This window comes from Aulostomus chinensis, chromosome 21 (genome assembly GCF_037954235.1).
Source record: "Aulostomus chinensis isolate RoL2024-O1b breed Wild chromosome 21, RoL_Achi_v1.0, whole genome shotgun sequence".
NCBI lineage: Eukaryota > Metazoa > Chordata > Actinopteri > Syngnathiformes > Aulostomidae > Aulostomus > Aulostomus chinensis.
In genome coordinates, this window is record NC_141340.1 from 15215894 (window position 1) to 15234942 (window position 19049).

Sequence of the window (19049 nt, forward strand, 5' to 3'; positions counted from 1 at the left end):
TCCTCCTCCGTGTCAACATAATCCACAAGTGGTGCAGAAAACCATTCTGCTGTAGAAGATCATCACTTTTTCGATAGAGATTAAGTTTAAATTCATGGATTATACTTCATTCAAAATGATGACACTAATGAGGTTTATGGCTGGACTGTGCAGTTGACACACATAAAACAGCAGGGGTGAGCGTGACGATTAATTTGGTTGCCAGGCAAGAAGAGAAAAGATGTGATTTATAGGTAGAAATCAGAATAATTGCTGTTCCTCCCAGCCCCAAGCAACATAGCAACAGACAGGGTGAAGATGGAACCTGCATCTGAGGAAATCTCATGAGTGCATCCTCACATTGATTCAGCCTGGACACAAACGAGGCATCAGATTAAAGCTCAAACTTAAATGAATTGTTTTTCTTAAGTGGAGCACTGATAAGGTGTAAAGGAGACGTATATACCCCACCGATATACACCCCACAAGTATGTACCCCACCGATATACACCCCACAAGTATGTACCCCACCGATATACACCCCACAAGTATGTACCCCACTGATATACACCCCACAAGTATGTACCCCACCGATATACACCCCACAAGTATGTACCCCACCGATATACACCCCACAAGTATGTACCCCACCGATATACACCCCACAAGTATGTACCCCACCGATATACACCCCACAGGTATGTACCCCACCGATATACACCCCACAAGTATGTACCCCACCGATATACACCCCACAAGTATGTACCCCACCGATATACACCCCACAGGTATATACCCCACCAATATACACCCCACAAGTATGTACCCCACCCATATATACCCCACCGAGATACACCCCACAAGTATGTACCCCACAAATATATACCCCGCCAAGATACACCCCACAAGTATATACCCCACCGATATAGGCTGTTCCCCAGGCAGTTGCTCTGATGAACCCTTAACAGTCACAGGGTGTCTGAAGAACCTCTACACAATGAACACCTCTTCTGCATATTTGGACCACTTCACTCATATACATACTTATTTATGAGTTGTATATAGGTTGACTTTTATAAATTGTCCTAGTAATTTGGTATCTTTATTTTTTATTTTATATAATCTTGAAATAACTTTTTTTTTTAAAGAGAGCTTAGTAAATGGAGTAAAATTCCTTGTTGTGTTACCAACTTGGCCAATAAAACTGATTCTGATTCTGATATGTACCCCACAATTAAACTGTACCAAAGTGTCATGACTCAGTGGATATTTCACAATCCATGACGTCAACTCTTTAGTAGCATGACTACACACTTTTGATGTATAAGTCATGGGGCTGCGTTGTGGGGGGGCTGGAGCCTATCCCAGCTGACACTGGGAGTGGAGCAGGGTTCACTCTGGATGGGTCCATCAGGAACAATTAGGGGTTCAGTATCCTGCTAAAGGGGGCTTGGACATGTTTACCGGAGAAAGTGAGGATCAAACCAGCGACCCTTCAGTTGCTAGACGACCACTCTACCTCAGAGCCATGCCCCCCCCCCCCCCATCCCCGTCCAGACTACTCGTAATCAAAATATTTACATCCCACACACAGACCTTTGGCTAATTCTTTTATTTTAAAAACACTGCCACGGTCTGTGCCCCCCTTAGGCATGTATGCATAATATCCTGATGATTTTGTTGTTGTTCTTGTTGTTTTTGGCGAATTAAAACTCAGCTAACTTTAAGAATAATTTCTTATCCAGTTCTAATTCTGCTCACTTATTGTAGATTTTACTCACACAATGATGAGTAAAGCAAATAATTAAGCCGGTTCCCAATGATTTATTGTTTTTTTAATTCAACAGCGACGCATTTGTGATGATTTTCATCAAGGCTGACAAACTTCTACCTGGCCAGGAAGTTTTTATCTGCAGTCTTATTTTCGTCTGTAAACCCCATCTACTGTTTGTGGTAAAGGTCTTTTATTGCCTGCCAACTGTTCCTCTAATAACTTTTAACTGGATTAAACCATCATAATGTGCAATTAAACACAACCTGACAGCCCTGTAAGAGTAAAGGTATTTGTCTGAGAATCTCTTTTGTTCCTAATAGCCAAACTGTCACAATTGTGCCCCAAGAATTATGGTATTGAATGTAATTAATCTATCACGGGTGGATTATATATCTAAAATAAATGATTGATAACTTGAAATTGTTTCAAATCACATCAATCAAATCAAGAGCCTTTATTGTTATTGTATAGCATACAACGAAATTGAAGTGCAACTCCCTTGGGTGCAATTTTTCAAACAACAGTGTAACAGTTATTAAATATACATATACACAAGCTTCTGGGTATAAAAATATATGTAAATAGAAATAATTATAAAAGAAAACTATTCATAAGTGTATATATATATATACACATATATGTATGTATGTGTATATATATATGTATATATGTATGTGTGTGTGTGTGTGTGTGTGTGTGTGTGTGTGTGTGTGTGTGTGTGAGTGTGTGAGTGTATAAAAATCTTTAAAGGGTCACAGTTCCAGAAGACAGCACACATCCGCGCTCGGGTTAAGCATGATGCAACAATGAAATTACCCATTCACACTGTGTTGAAACCCATGCCAGCATTTTCAGACAAAATTCATCATGACACTAAACTGTTTAGCCAGTCACAGGTTAACCAGCGAGCCAAGAGAGACCACGCCATGTGGAATGGGTCTTTGAATTTATCAAGACTTACGAAGGGGGGAGAACTATGAAGGTAAAGGTGCCCTGGACAGCCTTCGTGGTAATTGAATCAAATTGTCCTATACGATATTTAAAAGTAATTACCCAAAAACTATCATTAATACGTGAGTGTGTGTGAGAGAGAGTATGTGAAAAAGAGCAAGTGCATCAGGATGGGCATGAAAGAGACTTTGTGTGTTCATGTGCACGTAGCGCAGGGATGCTGTTCACCAAAAATGGCTCCAAATGAGCTATATAAATGTATGTGTGTGTGTGTGTGTGTGTGTGTGTGTGTGTGTGTGTGTGTGTGTGTGTGTGTGTGTGTGTGTGTGTGTCACAGCACCAGGTTAGTAAAGAGGGTAGTTAGTCTGTATTCAAAGACCTTGTGTCTGACACGGAGGATTTCTCCGGTTTTATCGTCTGTCTGATGACATCAAATGTCACAGGCCACCAATCCCAGCTGCACTTTGGGAAAGGACTGACATCCAGGTGTGTAATGGCTTCTGGGAAAGTTCCTCATGGACTCCCCCTTGAAGAAGGTTCAAGTATTGTACATGTTAAGAGATATTTGGATCTTATCTCAACAGAATTCACAACCTTTATTTCAATTTCGACATGTTCTTGAAATGTGCATCTTATTTATAAGAACTGAGAAGTGCTGGGCTTCCTCTAGTTTGGCTGGGATTATTTCCTTTCCTTTATCAGCCTGTAAGGAAGTGAACACCTCACAGACTGATGATGATATGGGATCGTGTCCTGGCTCATTGGGTCATGTGTCTCTTTGTTTCCTCATAAAAATGGATTAAACCATTCAATGAGTTCCAGCCATCCAAGGCTACGTCCACTGAAGCTCATCATCGCCCCTGAAAGCTGAACCCTGAACTGGGTCGTGCCACCAAAGTGACATGAATGCCTGTTTTATGGTGATGCTACATCTCTTAGTTTGTAAATGCAATAATTTCATGTAATTTTGAGGAGGGCGGCACAGTGGTGCAGTGGTCAGTACTGTAGCCTCACAGAGGGAAGGTTCCAGGCTCAAGCACAGGATCTTTCTGTGTGGAGTCTCCATGTTCTCCCTGTTCCTGCGTCGTGGGTCCTCTCCGGTCCTCCGGCTTCCTCCCACAGTCCAACTGACCCATCGAGGGTGAACCAGGCCTGTTGCCTGAAAGCTGCTGTGATAGCCCCCCCCCCCCCCCCCCCCGCATCAGAGCCACAAGTTCCATTAAGAAAATTACTTCACAGCTGCAGACCTGATTAGAGAGGCAGCCACGTGCTATGATTGTTGCCATGGAAACCTAGTAATTTGAAAATGTTGACCCTTTGATCATGAATCTTCATCACACTGACATTACTGGTATAAGAACCCTCAAAGTTCCTCCATGGTCAGTTGGTGACTGTTCCCTCAGTCGTCAACTACTGCTGCGCTCTCTGGAACAACAACAAACTGGTTTTGGGACTCTAGCAATGCCTGGCGTGCATTACAAGTTTGCTTCTCAACAAGTCTCTGGCAGTGTGGTGTTACATGGGGGCGTAATCCCAATGGAAGGCCTGCTGAAAAAGGTGATAAAGACGCAAAAGCTTGACCCCAAACTCTCCAGCCTGCTGGTCATCAATGAACAGACCAAAGAAGGTAAGGAACCACTCATCCAAGCGTTCCGCTTCCATCTGGGTCAACTGGTGTAGGTTTGACTGGCTGTCTGGTTAACTGGTGAACAGCGCTGGACTAAAACCCCAAAAAGTCAGACATAGCTATGTCTGACTTTTTGGGGTTTTAGTCCAGCGCTGTTCACCAGTTTTTGGGTCTGGACACAAGACTGATTTTAGCCACACATGTATGGTGACATGATGCCTGTCTCTCTCACAGCTGCATGGTGAGGCCATAACTTCCATCATGTTGCTGTCTGTGTGTCAAAAGTCTGAGTCAGTGTGTAATTTGGTGGTAAAGAGGTGAAAGGAACCCTAAAGCCTTTTAAATTATTTTTTTTTCAAAAGTGTAGTGTAAATCAAATGTATTTAGGTTTAAATTTCATGTCAGATCAAATTCAGTTGAGTGCTTTTAGTACTCAGTTATAGGCCTACTGCATCACCAAGGGTCCTTCAGTCACATCAAGGACACAAACTATTCTAAAAGAGCTATGTTACTCTTACAAAAAAATAGTATGGAAATCTAACTTTTCTAGGCTTATTATGAATATGGGTTAACAAATGCGGATTTAAAACAGAGCCCATTGTCACTTCAGGTATGATGCTAACAGTAGCTTGCTACTTCAAGTCTGGCGCTAATATTTGTTTGCTACTTCAGGTATGATGCTAACAGTAGCTTGCCGCTTCAAGTCTGGCGCTAATATTTGTTTGCTACTTCAGGTATGATGCTAACAGTAGCTTGCCGCTTCAAGTCTGGTGCTAATATTTGTTTGCTACTTCAGGTATGATGCTAACAGTAGCTTGCCGCTTCAAGTCTGGTGCTAATATTTGTTTGCTACTTCAGGTATGATGCTAACAGTGGCTTGCTACTTCAAGTCTGGTGCTAATGTTAGTTAGCTTCTTCGGGTATGATGCAAACAGTAGCTTGCTGCTTCAAGTCTGGTGCTAATGTTGATTATGTACTTCAGGTATGATGCTAACAGTAGCTTGCTACTTCAAGTCTGGTGCTAATATTAGTAAGCTACTTCAGGTATGACGCTAACAGTAGCTTGCCGCTTCAGGTCTGGTGCTAATGTTAGTTAGCTGTTATGGGTATGAAGCTAATTTTAGCTTTGTTCTTTAGGTTGGGTGGTAATGTTAGCTTGAATTTACGCGTGTGGGGCTAACACTAGCTTGCCACAAGTCTGGTGCCAATATTTTCAAGCTGCTTCAGGTCTGGTCTTTATGCTGGAGGTTTGAGTGCTTTCAGTTTTTGATTTTGTTTGTTCTGGTTGAAGCTAACGAGTGTCATTATCGGATTCACATATTCCAGAACAGCATAACTGCTGTAACTGTACTTAGCTGCAGCTTATATTGAGACAGTAACTAGAAGTATAAAAACACATTATACACAACTCACTGACACATTATGACACAAAAATGCCAGATATATGTGAGACAACTTTTTCCAGTATTTCATATTATTTCGGGGTAATGTTTGAGCAGGATTTTTTTTAATTGAGTAGATTTTCACAGTTTTGTGTGAGGTAAACTTTAAACTCTTTCTGCATGGTTCCTTCTCAGAGTACACCAGCGAGGACCAAATCCCGAAAGGGACGGATGTCATCTTAAAGCGAGTCCCTCCCTGGCGAGCTCAGGTCTCTTTGGCTGAGACCTTCAACAAGAAGTAAGTGGTCCTGACTGAATTCTGGTTCTGTTTTATTCTACTTTTGCAAAGACTCCAACTAGCCTTGACCAGCCTCCACCTGGTACCTCCACCAAGAACCAGAGCTTTAGTTACACTTCATCCTCATATCAGTTTCCATCAGGACTTACGAGACCATTTCAAGATGAACATCAGAATCAATTACAGACAGAAGTATTTATATATTTAGATTTTTCCTGACAGCATAAGTACATTGTAGTTCATGAAAATATGAGCATTAAGAGGAACATTGGTAATTTAACATGCTGTCGTTAGAGTCACACACCTGGAACATTTGGACTCTGCTACAGTTGGATGTTAAGAGGATGTTAAGAGGATTTTGAGCAGCTCAAGCTGCTTATTTGCATTTCTTGAAGCTGAAACTATGAAGAACTATAAAGTACCAAAACATTTGTCAGGTTTTGTTTTGTTTTTTCGCTGTCTTTCATTGATTCGAACTGTCTTTGAGCGTGTGGATGTAGTCGTTCCAATTAATCAGAGGCCTCCTAGATGAACGGTTTGTCCTGTCAGAGTCGATCAGCATCGACAACTCTTCCTCTCCATGTTTCAGAGTGCAATCACAGCTCCAGCGTCCTGACGCCGCTGCACCCCACAGAGCAGTACGTAACCAAACTAAACGCCACCACACATCTCCTACTCAACACAACAGTAGCATCAGCTTGTCTCTGTGTCTCTTCACTCCTGTGCAGATGATGACGCTGAATTGTAAAGCGGCATCAGAGGACGACAAAATCCGAGCTGTGATGACGCTCCACCGGACCATGTATGAAGGCATGACGTGAGTCACGTGATGCTTCCAGACTTCCTCCTTCATCCCCAGTGTTTTATTGTCATGTTCTTGTTCTAATGTGTCTCTCTTTTCTATCATCACTCCATCTTCACCTCAAACTTGACTTTACTCCCTTAAATCTACACTGTGGTGTCACCATTAGTGATAACACTGTTGCCACCATCGCTGTCTTTTTCTCCCCTCTTTCATCCCTTCAAACTCTCATTTTTTGTTTCTTTTTTTTTTTCTTTCTAGTCAGAAGAAGAAGAAGACGTGCCCCTGCTACGGCTGTGGAGACACTGAACATGACATCAGGACGTGTCCCACCAACAGGGTGAGTTTGTCTTTGACTGGATGTCAGTGTGGGACAGACAGCAGCATGTACTTAGATGTTGATTGTCAACTGTTATGTTCATAATTAACGCTGAAGGTTGGTGTGTGTGTTTGACTGCAGGATGGAAGGGCCGTGGCTCCTGAGACGGTGGTCAACAGTGGAGGTGTCCCCCAACCCTTCATGATCCAGGCCATCCCTCCCAGCACAGTGTGAGTACCAACATAAGATGAGTGTGTCTGTGTTCAGGTGAATGTGGACTGAATTGTTGTCTGCTAGGATCAGAGCACTTCCTCTGGTATCGGGGTTTGTTGATATTTTTTGATCTGGAACACGACGCAGATCTCCTTCATCTGAAGTTCAAATCTAAGTGTCACGATCAACATGCTCTTCAAACTTATGGAGCTTTGTAAAGTCCCTCTGAAAGAAAACGGTCTCAAAACACAATGAAAGGCAAATGTTTATGTGCAGCGTGTTGTCACTTGTCTGTAGTGTGAAGAAGGAAAAGATGGAAGAGCAGGGGGAGGAGCCTGTACCTGACGACCTCCTGTGTGTCATCTGTGAGCGGCTGATGCGAGACGCAGTGACCACGCCCTGCTGCAGGGGGAGCTTCTGCTCTGAGTGTAAGTGTCTGTCTCTCTCTCTCGCTCTCTCTCTCTCACACACACACACACATATGTGCTCATACACAGAGCGTTGACCAACACATGAATTTTATTATATCTGTTTATATTGAATTAATCTAGTCAGCGTGGATGTGTTCCTAATATTCTGACCATCCCATGAATAAGAATCTGTCTTGGTTTATCGAATAAACCTGCAGGTGAGGGGGCGTCGTCCTCGTCTTTCTCTGCTGTGACTCAGCTGTCCTGATGTTCATGTTTCCATCTGAACCCTCTTTCTGTGTCACTCAGGTGTCCTGAAGGCCCTGCAGGAGTCAAGGAGACAAGTCTGTCCCTCCTGCTTTAAGTCCCACGTCTCACCTGAAACCCTGACAGACAACCTGTTCCTGAGAGAGGTGAGCTACCAGAGGAGGGTGAATGACTGAGTCTGAGCAGCAGCTTCTCATTGTTAGCAGCTTCACGTTACAAACGTGAGTGTCTGTCTGTCCCACAGATGGTGGCCCAGTTTAAAGAGGAGACAGGCTCCGCCTCCCGTTCTCCCAGCCCTCCGAGCCCACACCAGGAGCCCACCAGCCAACAGGTGAACCTCCTCATGATGAGCCTCATGTTGGAAGCAGAAAGAGAGAACAGTGGTGTGCCTGTGGGACTCGACCACAAGGATGGTTCTATGTCCTCAGGGTGATGGTTCTCTAGTGTCAACTCTTTAAATCAGTATGGAGTCACTGAGACTCCGTCTCCACCTGATGTGATCAAGTCTGAGTCTTCTTTGACTGTCATTGTTTCATGTTCCAAAGAGGAATGAGGAACCTTCTCTTCTGTCTAACTGGAACTGCTCTTTCTGTCTGCTCAGGAGAACCGGCCCACTGAGAGGAACCCCGGACCTGATGCGGTTCCACCTCCATCCACCCCCCATTATCCTTTTCCTCGGCCACCTTTCCTCCCACCTTCCCTCCCCCCTCCACCTTTCCTCCCACCTTCCCTCCCTCCCCCACCTTCCCTCCCTCCCCCACCTTTCCTCCCACCTTCCCTCCCTCCCCCACCTTTCCTCCCACCTTCCCTCCCCCCTCCACCTTTCCTCCCACCTTCCCTCCCTCCCCCACCTTTCCTCCCACCTTCCTTCCCTCCTCCACCTTTATTTCCCCCTTCATTTCCTCCTCCACCATTTGTCCCACCTTCAGTTCCTCCTCCATCTCTCTTTTCTCTTCCAGGTCCTCCTTCATCTTCTTCTGCTGACCCCTCCCCCACTCACATCCCCAACCCTGAGAAGCTCAGCCACCACAGAAGGGAGGGGGAAAGGTAGACAGACCCCTGAACAAATAGATAGAATTTATCGATGCTCTTTCCTTCATTCTAGGCTGCACAGTTCAGCTGAAACCTGCTGATCTTTGACATACGTGTTGATATTCTTTTATCTGTGTCACTCAGGTTCCACCACCGAGGTTCCTCAAGTGGACTCTCAAACCGGTCTCCCCACCACGTCAGGTCTCCCTCCTGCACCAGGTCTCCCCACCATTTCAGGATTCCCTCCCGGTCCAGGTCTCCCCACTACTCCAGGACTCCCTCCCGGGCCCGGTCTCCCTACCACGTCAGGATTCCCTCCCGGTCCAGGTCTCCCCACCACTCCAGGACTCCCTCCCGGGCCCGGTCTCCCCACCACGTCAGGATTCCCTCCCGGTCCAGGTCTCCTCGCCGGTCCAGCTCACGGTACTTAGTCTCTTTTTAATCAAAGCTGTTGAAGGTCTCGTGTTCACTTTGGTGTTCCACATGGAAAGTGAACTAGTCAGGATTTCCTGATGCCATTTCAGGAGGCTAATGTATAATGTTGCTATGGTTACTGCAGGACACAATCAAGAGCAACGTATCAAGTTGCAGATTCTGTCAAATACTTTTTATTCAATTTCTCAGACAAGACGGAGCTGCAGGGAAACGACGTCATGAAGACAACGAGGCCAAAAGAGAGCGACACCACCCAGACAGGAAGAAATATAGAAGGCACTGAAGGAACTTTAATATGGAGTCGGAAGAAACTGTTAGATTATGTATAATTAAAAGTTCATGCTCCTATCTGTGTATTTGTACCTCTACATGTTGTATTTCTTGTCGCTGAATGCATTTATTTTTTACACATTTCTGTTTCTACTTGTGTATTTGTCATATTTCTGTTGTACTACATATTTGATATTTTGTGCACTTAAATTGTAACGTCACACTCAACAGTATCGTTGAAATATTTCTGATCCTGACATTTTTTTTTTATTATTCTTTTTCAAATATGAAATGAATCTGCTGCACAATGTTTTCTAATATTTCTTTCATTTTATTGTATTTACTCTGGTTTCCCACCATCTTAAGTTTTTGGATAACTTTTTGATTCAAATGGTTTTAATGTCCTTAAGTGTCCACATGTACTTTCATAATTGTCAGTGTTTATGTTCTCATTAAAAAATAAATAAAAAAAAACCAAAACACTTCCCCTCCGAGAATCGTCACCTTATCGTGGTGGAGGGGTTTGCGTGGCCCTGTGAGCCTGGTAGCTGTGTTGTCGGGGGCAACAGCCCCTGGTAGTGTCTACCATGACAAAGTGCTCCCAGGTGAGGGTCCAGACTAAGAACGATTCAGAAAACTCTGGTGGTGCTGGAGGTGCAGGAACCTTTACCACAGGAGGGAGACCGATGGCTACTTGCTGCCACTCATGCTTTTACTCCTGCAGGTTAGCCTTCCCTTCCATGTAGAGTTAAATAGCAAAGACACTGGTAATGGTGCTCCCGGTGTACTGGGATGGGGTTCGACTCCCTACAGTGTCCTGCTGACTGTTTGGCATTTACATGGAAGCCCAGAATTTCCAGTCCAGTGGTTGTAGCAAATGTCAGGAATGGTTCCTCCACCTAGCAACATGGACGGCTGAACATGGAAAGCTGAGCCTGTAGTCCAAATAAGAAAACACCATCAACCACATCCACTACCAGCAGGGGGAGCCAACAATCAGTCCACTCCCAACAGGCACACGTCCCCAACGGGCCCTGGACGAGTCAACTAAAACAAAAAAGAAAACACACTTCTGACCATTTTTAGTCTCAGCTTGAGTTTATGTTTATCTAAATCTCTTCTACGGGCGGCACGGCTCACGGCTTGTGTGATTCATGTAGTCATAAACTACGGTCCCGTAGAACTGTTCACTGCGTCTGCTGCTGGTATGAAGCCACGCACTGTAGGTGGGTCTCATCAGTAATCGTTAGTGAAATATATATTATAATGAACGATAAACTGTCTTCGCTCGTGACCTGAGGTGAGCATGACGTACAAGAAAAAAACTATAAAAGACATTTCCTGTGTGTCCTGTGCCTCGATCAAGAATTTTGGAGTTGTCTCCGTGGCATTAGTGTTGACATAATCTTGGTGATGCGTATTCAAGTCATAGAAATGGAAGACACAAAACTGCTCCGTGTATTTTGTCTGTTTAGAGTACGGCAGCGCTTTATGGCGTGACTGCGTGCGGCACCACTCGTGATATTTTGTACTGAATTGGGGTGGAGAAAATCCATAAAAAAGTTAGACGGAATGAGTCATTAAATATTATTGCTTAGCCTGCTTGCTTGCAAATCGCTAATCGCCATGTCTTAATGTTTATGTTGTAGCAAAGCACCAGAAGAGAACCATAGCAGGGCGATGTAGAGCGAGTCCAGGTGAAATAAGGCCTTGAAGTTATTACAACAGAATCTTGTTTCAGTTTTATGGATGCTTTGATACTTTGAACACCACAGTGAAAGTACGTGAGAATTCCAGGAAGTGGAAACATTTTAAAATGAGCCATTATGCCATGATTCAATGTCCGCCCAAAGTTTGTGCTCAGATTAACAAAGAATTGTTTTGGGTTTGTGTGTGTGTGTGTGTGTGTGTGTGTGTGTGTGTGTGTGTGTGTGTACACATGAGTCTTACTCTTAACTACTCAGGTAATGAAACCATAAAGCTCGTCCTCTTATTCTAAATGAAAACTGATGACGTGAAAGTTTGACTTCCACAGGAATCACATCGACTTGTACGGCAGAAAATCCCCTGCAAAATCCCTACAAAAAAACAAAAAAAAAAATCAAATACACCATTACACTCATTCACAAGAAGCCTTATTTACATAGCATGATGGTGCTAGTAATATTCCACAAGAATTACCAATAAGAAGTCCACAAAGACCTACATATAAATCATATATAAATAGTGCACACATACTGGTACAAAGTAGCTTATATTTTCTAGCTCTTATATTTTTAGCGATAAAACTTGAAAAATTTACACCACTAGTTAATGCTCACGGACATGAATGCATCTCATCCTGTTAGAAAATGCTGTATGTGGTTGTGTTCTTGTCTTGATTCAGTCCTCATGCTGGTTTTGGGAGGAATGCAGTTTCATTCGACTGCACACCTTCTGGGTGAACAGTGTTCATCAGAGTCCTGCAGGCGTCCACCAACCTGAACCATTCATTGGTCCCCTGCTGTGTTGAGAGGGCCAGATAATTAAACACAAGATTATCCATCCATCCATAGAGGAGCCTATCCCAGCAGCCTTCAGGTGAGAGGCGGGGTTCACCCTGGACAGGTCGCCAGTCCATCACAGGGCCAACACATAGAGACAGACAACCATTCACACTCACAGTCACACCTACAGTCAATTTAGAGTATCAATCAGCCTCGTCCCCTCTTGATGTCTTTGGACTGTGGGAGGAAGCTGGAGTACCAGAGAGAACCCACGCAGGAACAGGGAGAACATGGAGACTCCACCCAGAAAGATCCTGTGCTGGAGCCGGGACTGGAACCTGGAACCTTCTTGCTGTGAAGCGACGGTGCTGACCACTGCACCACCGTGCCGCCCCATCAGATCATCACATATGATAAATAAAAGGTGACATTGTTTCAGTTTTAGCAAAATTCTGAAGCAGGGAGCTCTGCCACCAGTTTACAGTAACCGGACAAGGATCCCAGGTCAATGTATAGGGAGCCATTCCTCCTCACAGGGCCAGAGTCTTCAGAGAAGAGCAAAGATTCTGCAGAAAAGAAAAAAGTAGAATTACTGCCTTCTCCAACCATTCCATTTGCAGTTCACATCCATGGGCAAATAACAATGTCGTGTACGTAGTGCAGTCTGGAAAGAGATTCAGTCATTCAACAAAAAAAGTTTCAAGTGTCATTTTTAGGAAAATAGAACTTCAAGCTGTTATTGAGACGCTAAGGAATAACAGCCAGGAAAGGGTTTTTGCAGATTATTATGATGGCATATTGAAGTTAACCTTTGATCTTAAAAAAAAAAACAAACGAACAAACAAAAAAAACGTAAAATGCTGTCAGTTAAAAATTTGCGTGAAACTTTGTCATACGTGTGAACTCTAGCGTTATGGCAAAAAAAAGCAAACCAAACCAAACAGTCTGGCCGCCTACATCTAATCAGTCCTTCCTCCAGTCCAAGTGACTGTTGGTGCTAACTATGACAGAGCTTCCTGCAGAGCTCCTGAGATATCAGGTTCACGGTGCCATAAACAATGTTTTGGAGGTCGCCGTGATCTTTACCCTCTCTACCGATACAAACGCCTCTTGTGAGAGCTTTTAATGATACTGAGCCACAATAAGGGGCACATGCTGCAAACAATCTGTTACTTTTTGATGACTGATAACGACTTTACCTTGAGTGGTGTCGTGGCACTGGCCCTGCTGGCGTAACATTGCATCAGGGGTCTTCACCAGAGCTGAATCGAGGCTGCAGCAGCGAGGCTGGTCTTCTTTGGGCGGATTGATGGCCTCGTCCTTCAGCAGCTCAGACGCTGAGCTCCGCAGCTGAGGGTTCCTCTCAAGCGCTCGCTCCAGGAAAGCATGCATGGCCAGGCTGCAGTCCTGCGCTACATCCTCTAGAGGGGGGGCCTTTGTGTAGATCTTTGGAGATTCACAAGGAATAAAATGCAGCATGAGAGACAAAAAATAAACAGCAAAGGCCTGCAGTAGGCTGTAACAACAGTGCATGTAGAAGTACAGTACACACAGCTGTAAGCCAATCGTTGATTTCCTTTTTTTTTGGGGCCATATTGTGAGTTCCGTTTAATTTATCATCCCAGATGGGAAACCTGATTTTCACTCGGGGTATCAAATTAAAATGAATAAAAAGCAGTTCCTTAAACACACATGAAAAGTGTTACTGCATGAGGAACAAACCAGCCTTTTGTGCTATTGTAACTGAACCTAAGTTCTCTAAATCTATGGGGTTCCAACTCTAGCTGCAGGTGTGGGTGGGGGCTGTTGCTTAGAGCCCTCGGTTGTGAAAGATAACCATCAGGGGAGTCTGCGCAACTCTGTTATCGCAATATTTCCAGTACAGTCGATTTTTGTAAATCAGCTTGGTAATGGCAGAAGAGAGCAAAGTGACTTGACTGCATGACAGCACGACTCTGTCAGTGGGCTCATGAGGAAGTGAGTAACCGCTTGAATCAAAGGAGCTGAAAAACAACTGTAAAACTGAAACCAACCTCCATCACAAGAGCCTGAAGCAGAAGCAGTGAGAAACAATGTCAAATGTCACTGCGGATCCAGTGTGTCATGTTATAGATATCTGAGCTGAGGAGAGCCACAACGGGGTCAAGAAAAATATGTCACTTATCAGAAGCAACAAGTTAGATAGTACAGTCTGTCTCGTGTCTGTGTGCTTACAATGTAGAGGTAAGATGGGTAGGCAGTGCGTGGATATCTCAGGACCCAGGGGGGGCTGCCTGTCTGCATATGAATGATGGTGGTGCCCAGACTGTAGATGTCCGTCTTGGTGTTATGTCCGCGACACAGAACCAACTCTGGACTCATGTACATCTGAATAAAAAAGGATAAAGTGACATGAATTTTAGCTGAAGGGTTGTGAAAGTAGATTTTCATCTGTCCTTTCAAATTTGTGTGACATCTCAAAACGCCACACGGGAAAACAAACTCTTGCAGTAGGAGGGTTTTTTTTTTGGTTTCCTTTAGCAACAAGTAAAAAAACCTCTGTGAGGTAAGGGCAGCACAGAGTGTGGAAAGGAGACTCACAGCCAGAGTTCATCTTTTTTCTCTGCTGGAAATTCCAGTCAGTCTTGTTCAAACAGTCCTTGGCAGCACATGTTTGCTTAGTGTGTTGCTGCTGGGTGTCTGCACCGGGACTTCCCTCAAGTCAGGATGCATGTTCTAAGAACTTCCAGGTTAAATAGAAAAATGGTTCATGGGAAAATGCCCAGTTTAGTCCAGATTACGACATCTGCAAGAGCTGAGGAGCAAAAAAGACTATTGACAGGACGCGAGGTCATGCTGACGCACATGTAACTCTCGTGTATTTTGGACAAGGGAGTGATGTACTGACAAGTTTTAAAAACTTGTTCCCACAAACCCCACAGGAAGTCTGATATAAATCAGTAAACACAAGACTACCGTTTTTTTTTTTTTTAATTCTTACAAAAATATATATTAAAGTTATGTGATAGCAGTATTGATTAGGGAAAACTCAAGGCACGGCGGCGCTCTCTCATCAGATCAGGCGTAGGTTGGGCTGGTGATCATTCGGACACACGACTGGCGTGGGCTACTCTGATGGTGTCCTGGTGTGTCTGCAGCGGATCCAGAGACAGAATTTCTTGTGTGGGATCGAAGCAGACAACCCATCCTTCACTCATGCATCCACAGGCCTCAGGTCCTAAACACCCAACGCACCAGAGGGCTTGCAGTTTTGGCTCTGACACGTCACATAGCCATCAGAACGGGCCACTTGTACAAGTCACTCAGAGCTTTACATTTGCTCATTTTTCCTAAGACATCGGCTTTACGAGGTGACTGTCCACGTGCTGACTTATTTATCTCTCCGCTCGACGGGTGTCTCTGTCACGAGATCAGATAACCAACGACTGAAATGAATGTTCATGTTGCGGCAGGTCCCCTTACCTCGGTTCCCCTCAGGTCTCTGGGTGTGTACGTGTCCTCGGTCATCTGCACAGCCAGGCCAAAGTCCACCAGTACTGCCTTGTCTGACATCAACACAATGTTACTGGCTACAAGAGGAAACAGAACACGTTTCTCAGTGAGCGCTCTTTACACGTATTCCTTAGCACGCTTGACTTTTCAGCACGCCTTTCATGCACTTGTACAGGTCGTCATGTTATTCTTAGTGTTTCACTTCAGGCCTTCACTCTGCTGTGCACCTGCCTGCTGTGTGGTCTGACTTAAAATAGAGGTTGTCTAATTTGAGTGTGCTCAAGAGACGGGTCCCCAGAGACACCTGGTCACAACTACACAGAGACAAACAGTGCGGCTCAACTCATAATTTCCTGGACCTGTCATGCAAGTTAGTGCCAGACAGTTATACATCTTTTTTTTTCCCCCGCCTCTTGTCTTACGTTTGATGTCGTGATGGATGACTTTGTGTGAGTGCAGGTACTCCAGGCCTCGCAGGATTTGCTTGGTCACCCAGATGATCTCAAACTCGTTCATGGGCCCGCAGCTGTCTAGCTTCTCCAGAACTGAACCGCCTTCCCCAGCTTCCATGAACAGATGGACGTTCTGCTTCCAGAGCAGAGCACCGTAGAGCTCAGCGATGTTGTCATGGTGAAAGCGAGCCTGGAACTCCACATCAGCTGCTCTAAAGTTCTCGATTGGGATCTGAGAAGGTGAACAACATGAGTGTGTGTGTGTGTGTGTAATACATATATACATACACACACTCTAGCAGTGACCACTCACACGCTGTTCAGTCAGAGGCATCAGCGCCACGACCGCCAGCTTCCTCTGGCTTCCTCCAGCAGGCGGCTGAACAGCTAACCCGCCTCACTAACCAGCTGAAGCTCAAATTACACTCTCCATTTACACATTTTACCTTTGACACCTGAAGTGGACACAGCAAATCATTTTTATAGAGGAACTTGGCCACAAAAACTATATGGCACCATAGGTTATTTGGTTTGGCTCTTTATTACTAAGAAAACTCTCATTCATAAAATGAAGCGATGCATGTCACGAACTATTAGATTCAAATTACACCAAAGCTTCAAATTTATAATGCAGAATATAAAAAAACAACACACAGCAGCTGATGAAATTATGCTTAAATTTTCATTCTTGTCTGGTCTGATTAACATATTTCCTTTTTACAGTTCCTCTTCTGCTTTAAGCAAGAAGATACAAAATGTCACGTTGACATGATGGGTTAGTTTCTTTGTGAACAAATCTTATTTGGAATATAAAATATGTTTTTTTTCCTGAAGGAAGTTTGAAGTCATTAGATCATTCCGCTCATTATTCAGCAGGACTCACCAGTTTGCAAGCCATTCTCTTCTGGGTGGTGACATCCTGAGCCAAGTGAACTTTGCCAAATGAGCCTTTAGGAATGAGGCTCGAACCATAATTCTTGTAGGTCAGTTTCCATGGAAACAGCAGCACATCCACGTTTATCTGGTAGCGGCCATTTTGGACAGCCATATGCTTCTACAAATATCAATTAAAAACATCAGGAAGCTGCGGCTAAATAATGCATGCTAGCGTTTCGACTGTTTATGGACACCAAAGTGCCAGAGGGCCTGCTCACCGTATTCAGCAGGACACCCATCTCCTCTGGAAGGTGCTGCACGGCTTCTTCCTGCATGTTGGAGAGGAGGTTGATGAAGGACAGGAGGTCTGACACCGTCCCGTGCTGAACACCACCAACCCCATCAGTGTAGTCCTTCTTCTGGCTCCCGCAGCACATCAAGTCCTCCTCATTCTCATCCATTGCCTCATGGGACAGAGTGTCTTCATCCAAAAACAACACTTTTTCCTCTTCTTCTTCAATCTGATAGAGAGTCTCTGCAGCATTGATGAAGTCCTCTATATTCATGTGACCCAGCAGCAGCTCCATCTCATTGTCATATTTGCGCTCCATCTTGATGAGGTCATAGTTGGCGGAGATCATTCATTTTTTTGGGATTTTTATATTGAATCAAAGTGTGTAAACTTGAAATTTTCCTGTGCAAATGAGATCAGAAATGAAGAGCATTTTGAGACACTCACAACTCTCCTCTGTGGCCTTTCTGATTTTTAAGGCATGGTGTGACGCGAAGACGCTGCAGTTCGTGCGCACAGGCATGGAATGCAGCGTCTACATAGAACACGTCAGCTGCATTCACACACAAGGAATGCAGACAGACCCCCAGGTGAAGAGTGTGTGGTCGGATCTCCGTGTGTCCTCACCGGCCCTGACCGCAGCACTGAGAGCCGACCCTGATCATAGCGCGTCCGTGGGTTGAGTCATTCAGAGCCGGGCAGCCTCCCTTCGAATCAGCTGACTTGACACACAGGTGGGCGGGGCTTGCTGAGTCCTTTCCCAAACAAATGAAGGGAGTTTCACAGTTAAGCTGGAAACCCCCAGGAAAGCTGAAAGAAACATTTAGAGAACAGCGCACGGATGCTTTATTATGGGTCGTGATTTGAACTCGTCACACTAATGGCTGCATGCACTCCTTGGCTACAAATGAACCTTCCGCCCCATTGTTGAACGGACAGACGATTCCAAAGTTAGTTACATTAACGTGGACTTCGAAATAAAACCAAAGTACCGATTCATCAGGACTACAACAGTAAGAAGTTGTGTGGCTCAAATGTTAAACTGGCAGAAGATAATAAAGCACACTGTCATCAATACAGATTGTAACGAAAAAGTACATGGATTTGAAAAACAAAACAAAACACCGCACAATTTACCGTAGGGTTTCAATCTTAACGGGACTGTTGTCGCTCCTCAGCGCGTCTCTGGTCTTCAACATCCACCGACTGACACACGCGCCGCTCTCAGTCTGTTTCGAAAGAAGTGAAACAAACGCCTACGTGTTCCTCTTCTTCTTGCGTTTTTTTTTTTTTTTTTTACGTCCATTGCCGCCCACATCCTCTCCGCGTGTGGACCAGGCAGTCGGTGAGCCCCCCCCCCCCCCCCCCCCCCCGTCTGATATTGATCCCATCCTCACAGCAGGTTTAACGTCATCACCTGAACCCTCGTCCCCTTCTTCCTCTGCCTTACAGCGACTCAGTTCCCTGTTTCTTTATCATTCCAAAACTTTATTCAAGTTATAAAAGATTTATAGATGCATCGTGAAAGTCCAAAGACCAAACTGGTGTGCAAGTCAGAGGGGCCAGCAGAGTCCAGGGGAGGCGCCTCTCTGGACCCAGCGAGCTCCTCCATGTCACCGTCAACAACAGTCTGATTTACGTTCATCGTGCATCTGCTTTTCTATACCTTTGTGGTGATGATGGCGATAATCA

At 44.6% G+C, this 19049-nt stretch overlaps 2 protein-coding genes across 5 annotated transcripts; one reads left to right on the forward strand and one right to left on the reverse strand.

Annotated features, from left to right (window-relative positions):
• The first annotated feature begins 3984 nt into the window (after positions 1-3984).
• LOC147241837 (E3 ubiquitin-protein ligase RBBP6-like) lies at positions 3985-10207 on the forward strand. Of its 2 annotated transcripts, none has more exons than XM_086191747.1 (12): positions 3985-4331; positions 5909-6011; positions 6601-6649; positions 6740-6828; positions 7075-7153; positions 7274-7362; positions 7643-7773; positions 8065-8168; positions 8267-8353; positions 8624-9069; positions 9199-9477; positions 9679-10207. In XM_086191747.1, the coding sequence occupies exons 1-12, from the start codon at positions 4028-4030 to the stop codon at positions 9770-9772; spliced, it is 1854 nt and encodes a 617-aa protein (XP_086047873.1). In that variant the 5' UTR covers positions 3985-4027; the 3' UTR covers positions 9773-10207. The 2 variants fall into 2 exon arrangements, with proteins under 2 accessions (XP_086047873.1, XP_086047874.1); XM_086191748.1 differs by having other exon boundaries at positions 3986-4331; positions 8982-9069.
• On the reverse strand, positions 9606-18631 carry map3k8 (mitogen-activated protein kinase kinase kinase 8). 3 transcript variants are annotated; one of them, XR_015110955.1, is made up of 9 exons: positions 18495-18631; positions 17344-18167; positions 17073-17243; positions 16160-16421; positions 15708-15814; positions 14460-14612; positions 13445-13691; positions 11710-12811; positions 9606-10806 (listed from the first exon to the last, which is right to left on the reverse strand). XR_015110955.1 is itself a non-coding variant. In XM_086191750.1 (9 exons), exons 3-9 carry the CDS (start codon positions 17704-17706, stop codon positions 12687-12689), a joined length of 1428 nt encoding a protein of 475 aa, XP_086047876.1. In that variant the 5' UTR covers positions 17707-17759; positions 17985-18167; positions 18495-18631; the 3' UTR covers positions 11645-12686. The 3 variants fall into 3 exon arrangements, 2 of the variants coding, with proteins under 2 accessions (XP_086047876.1, XP_086047877.1); XM_086191750.1 differs by lacking the exon at positions 9606-10806 and having other exon boundaries at positions 11645-12811; positions 17344-17759; positions 17985-18167; XM_086191751.1 differs by lacking the exon at positions 9606-10806 and having other exon boundaries at positions 11645-12811; positions 17344-17759; positions 17942-18167.
• Positions 18632-19049: the final 418 nt, after the last annotated feature.

What these genes read in the sequence shown, in the direction of transcription:
- map3k8 (XM_086191750.1), bottom strand. Translation starts at nt 17,706, where the DNA reads ATGATCTCCGCCAACTATGACCTCATCAAGATGGAGCGCAAATATGAC. An exon ending in AGAGAATGGCTTGCAAACTG is followed by an intron (nt 16,422 to 17,072) that starts GTGAGTCCTGCT and finishes TCACCTTCTCAG; the next exon opens with ATCCCAATCGAGAACTTTAG. An exon ending in GAGACCTGAGGGGAACCGAG is followed by an intron (nt 14,613 to 15,707) that starts GTAAGGGGACCT and finishes TTTTTTATTCAG; the next exon opens with ATGTACATGAGTCCAGAGTT.
- LOC147241837 (XM_086191747.1), top strand. Translation starts at nt 4,028, where the DNA reads ATGAATCTTCATCACACTGACATTACTGGTATAAGAACCCTCAAAGTT. An exon ending in ACAACCTGTTCCTGAGAGAG is followed by an intron (nt 8,169 to 8,266) that starts GTGAGCTACCAG and finishes TCTGTCCCACAG; the next exon opens with ATGGTGGCCCAGTTTAAAGA. An exon ending in CACAGAAGGGAGGGGGAAAG is followed by an intron (nt 9,070 to 9,198) that starts GTAGACAGACCC and finishes TGTGTCACTCAG; the next exon opens with GTTCCACCACCGAGGTTCCT.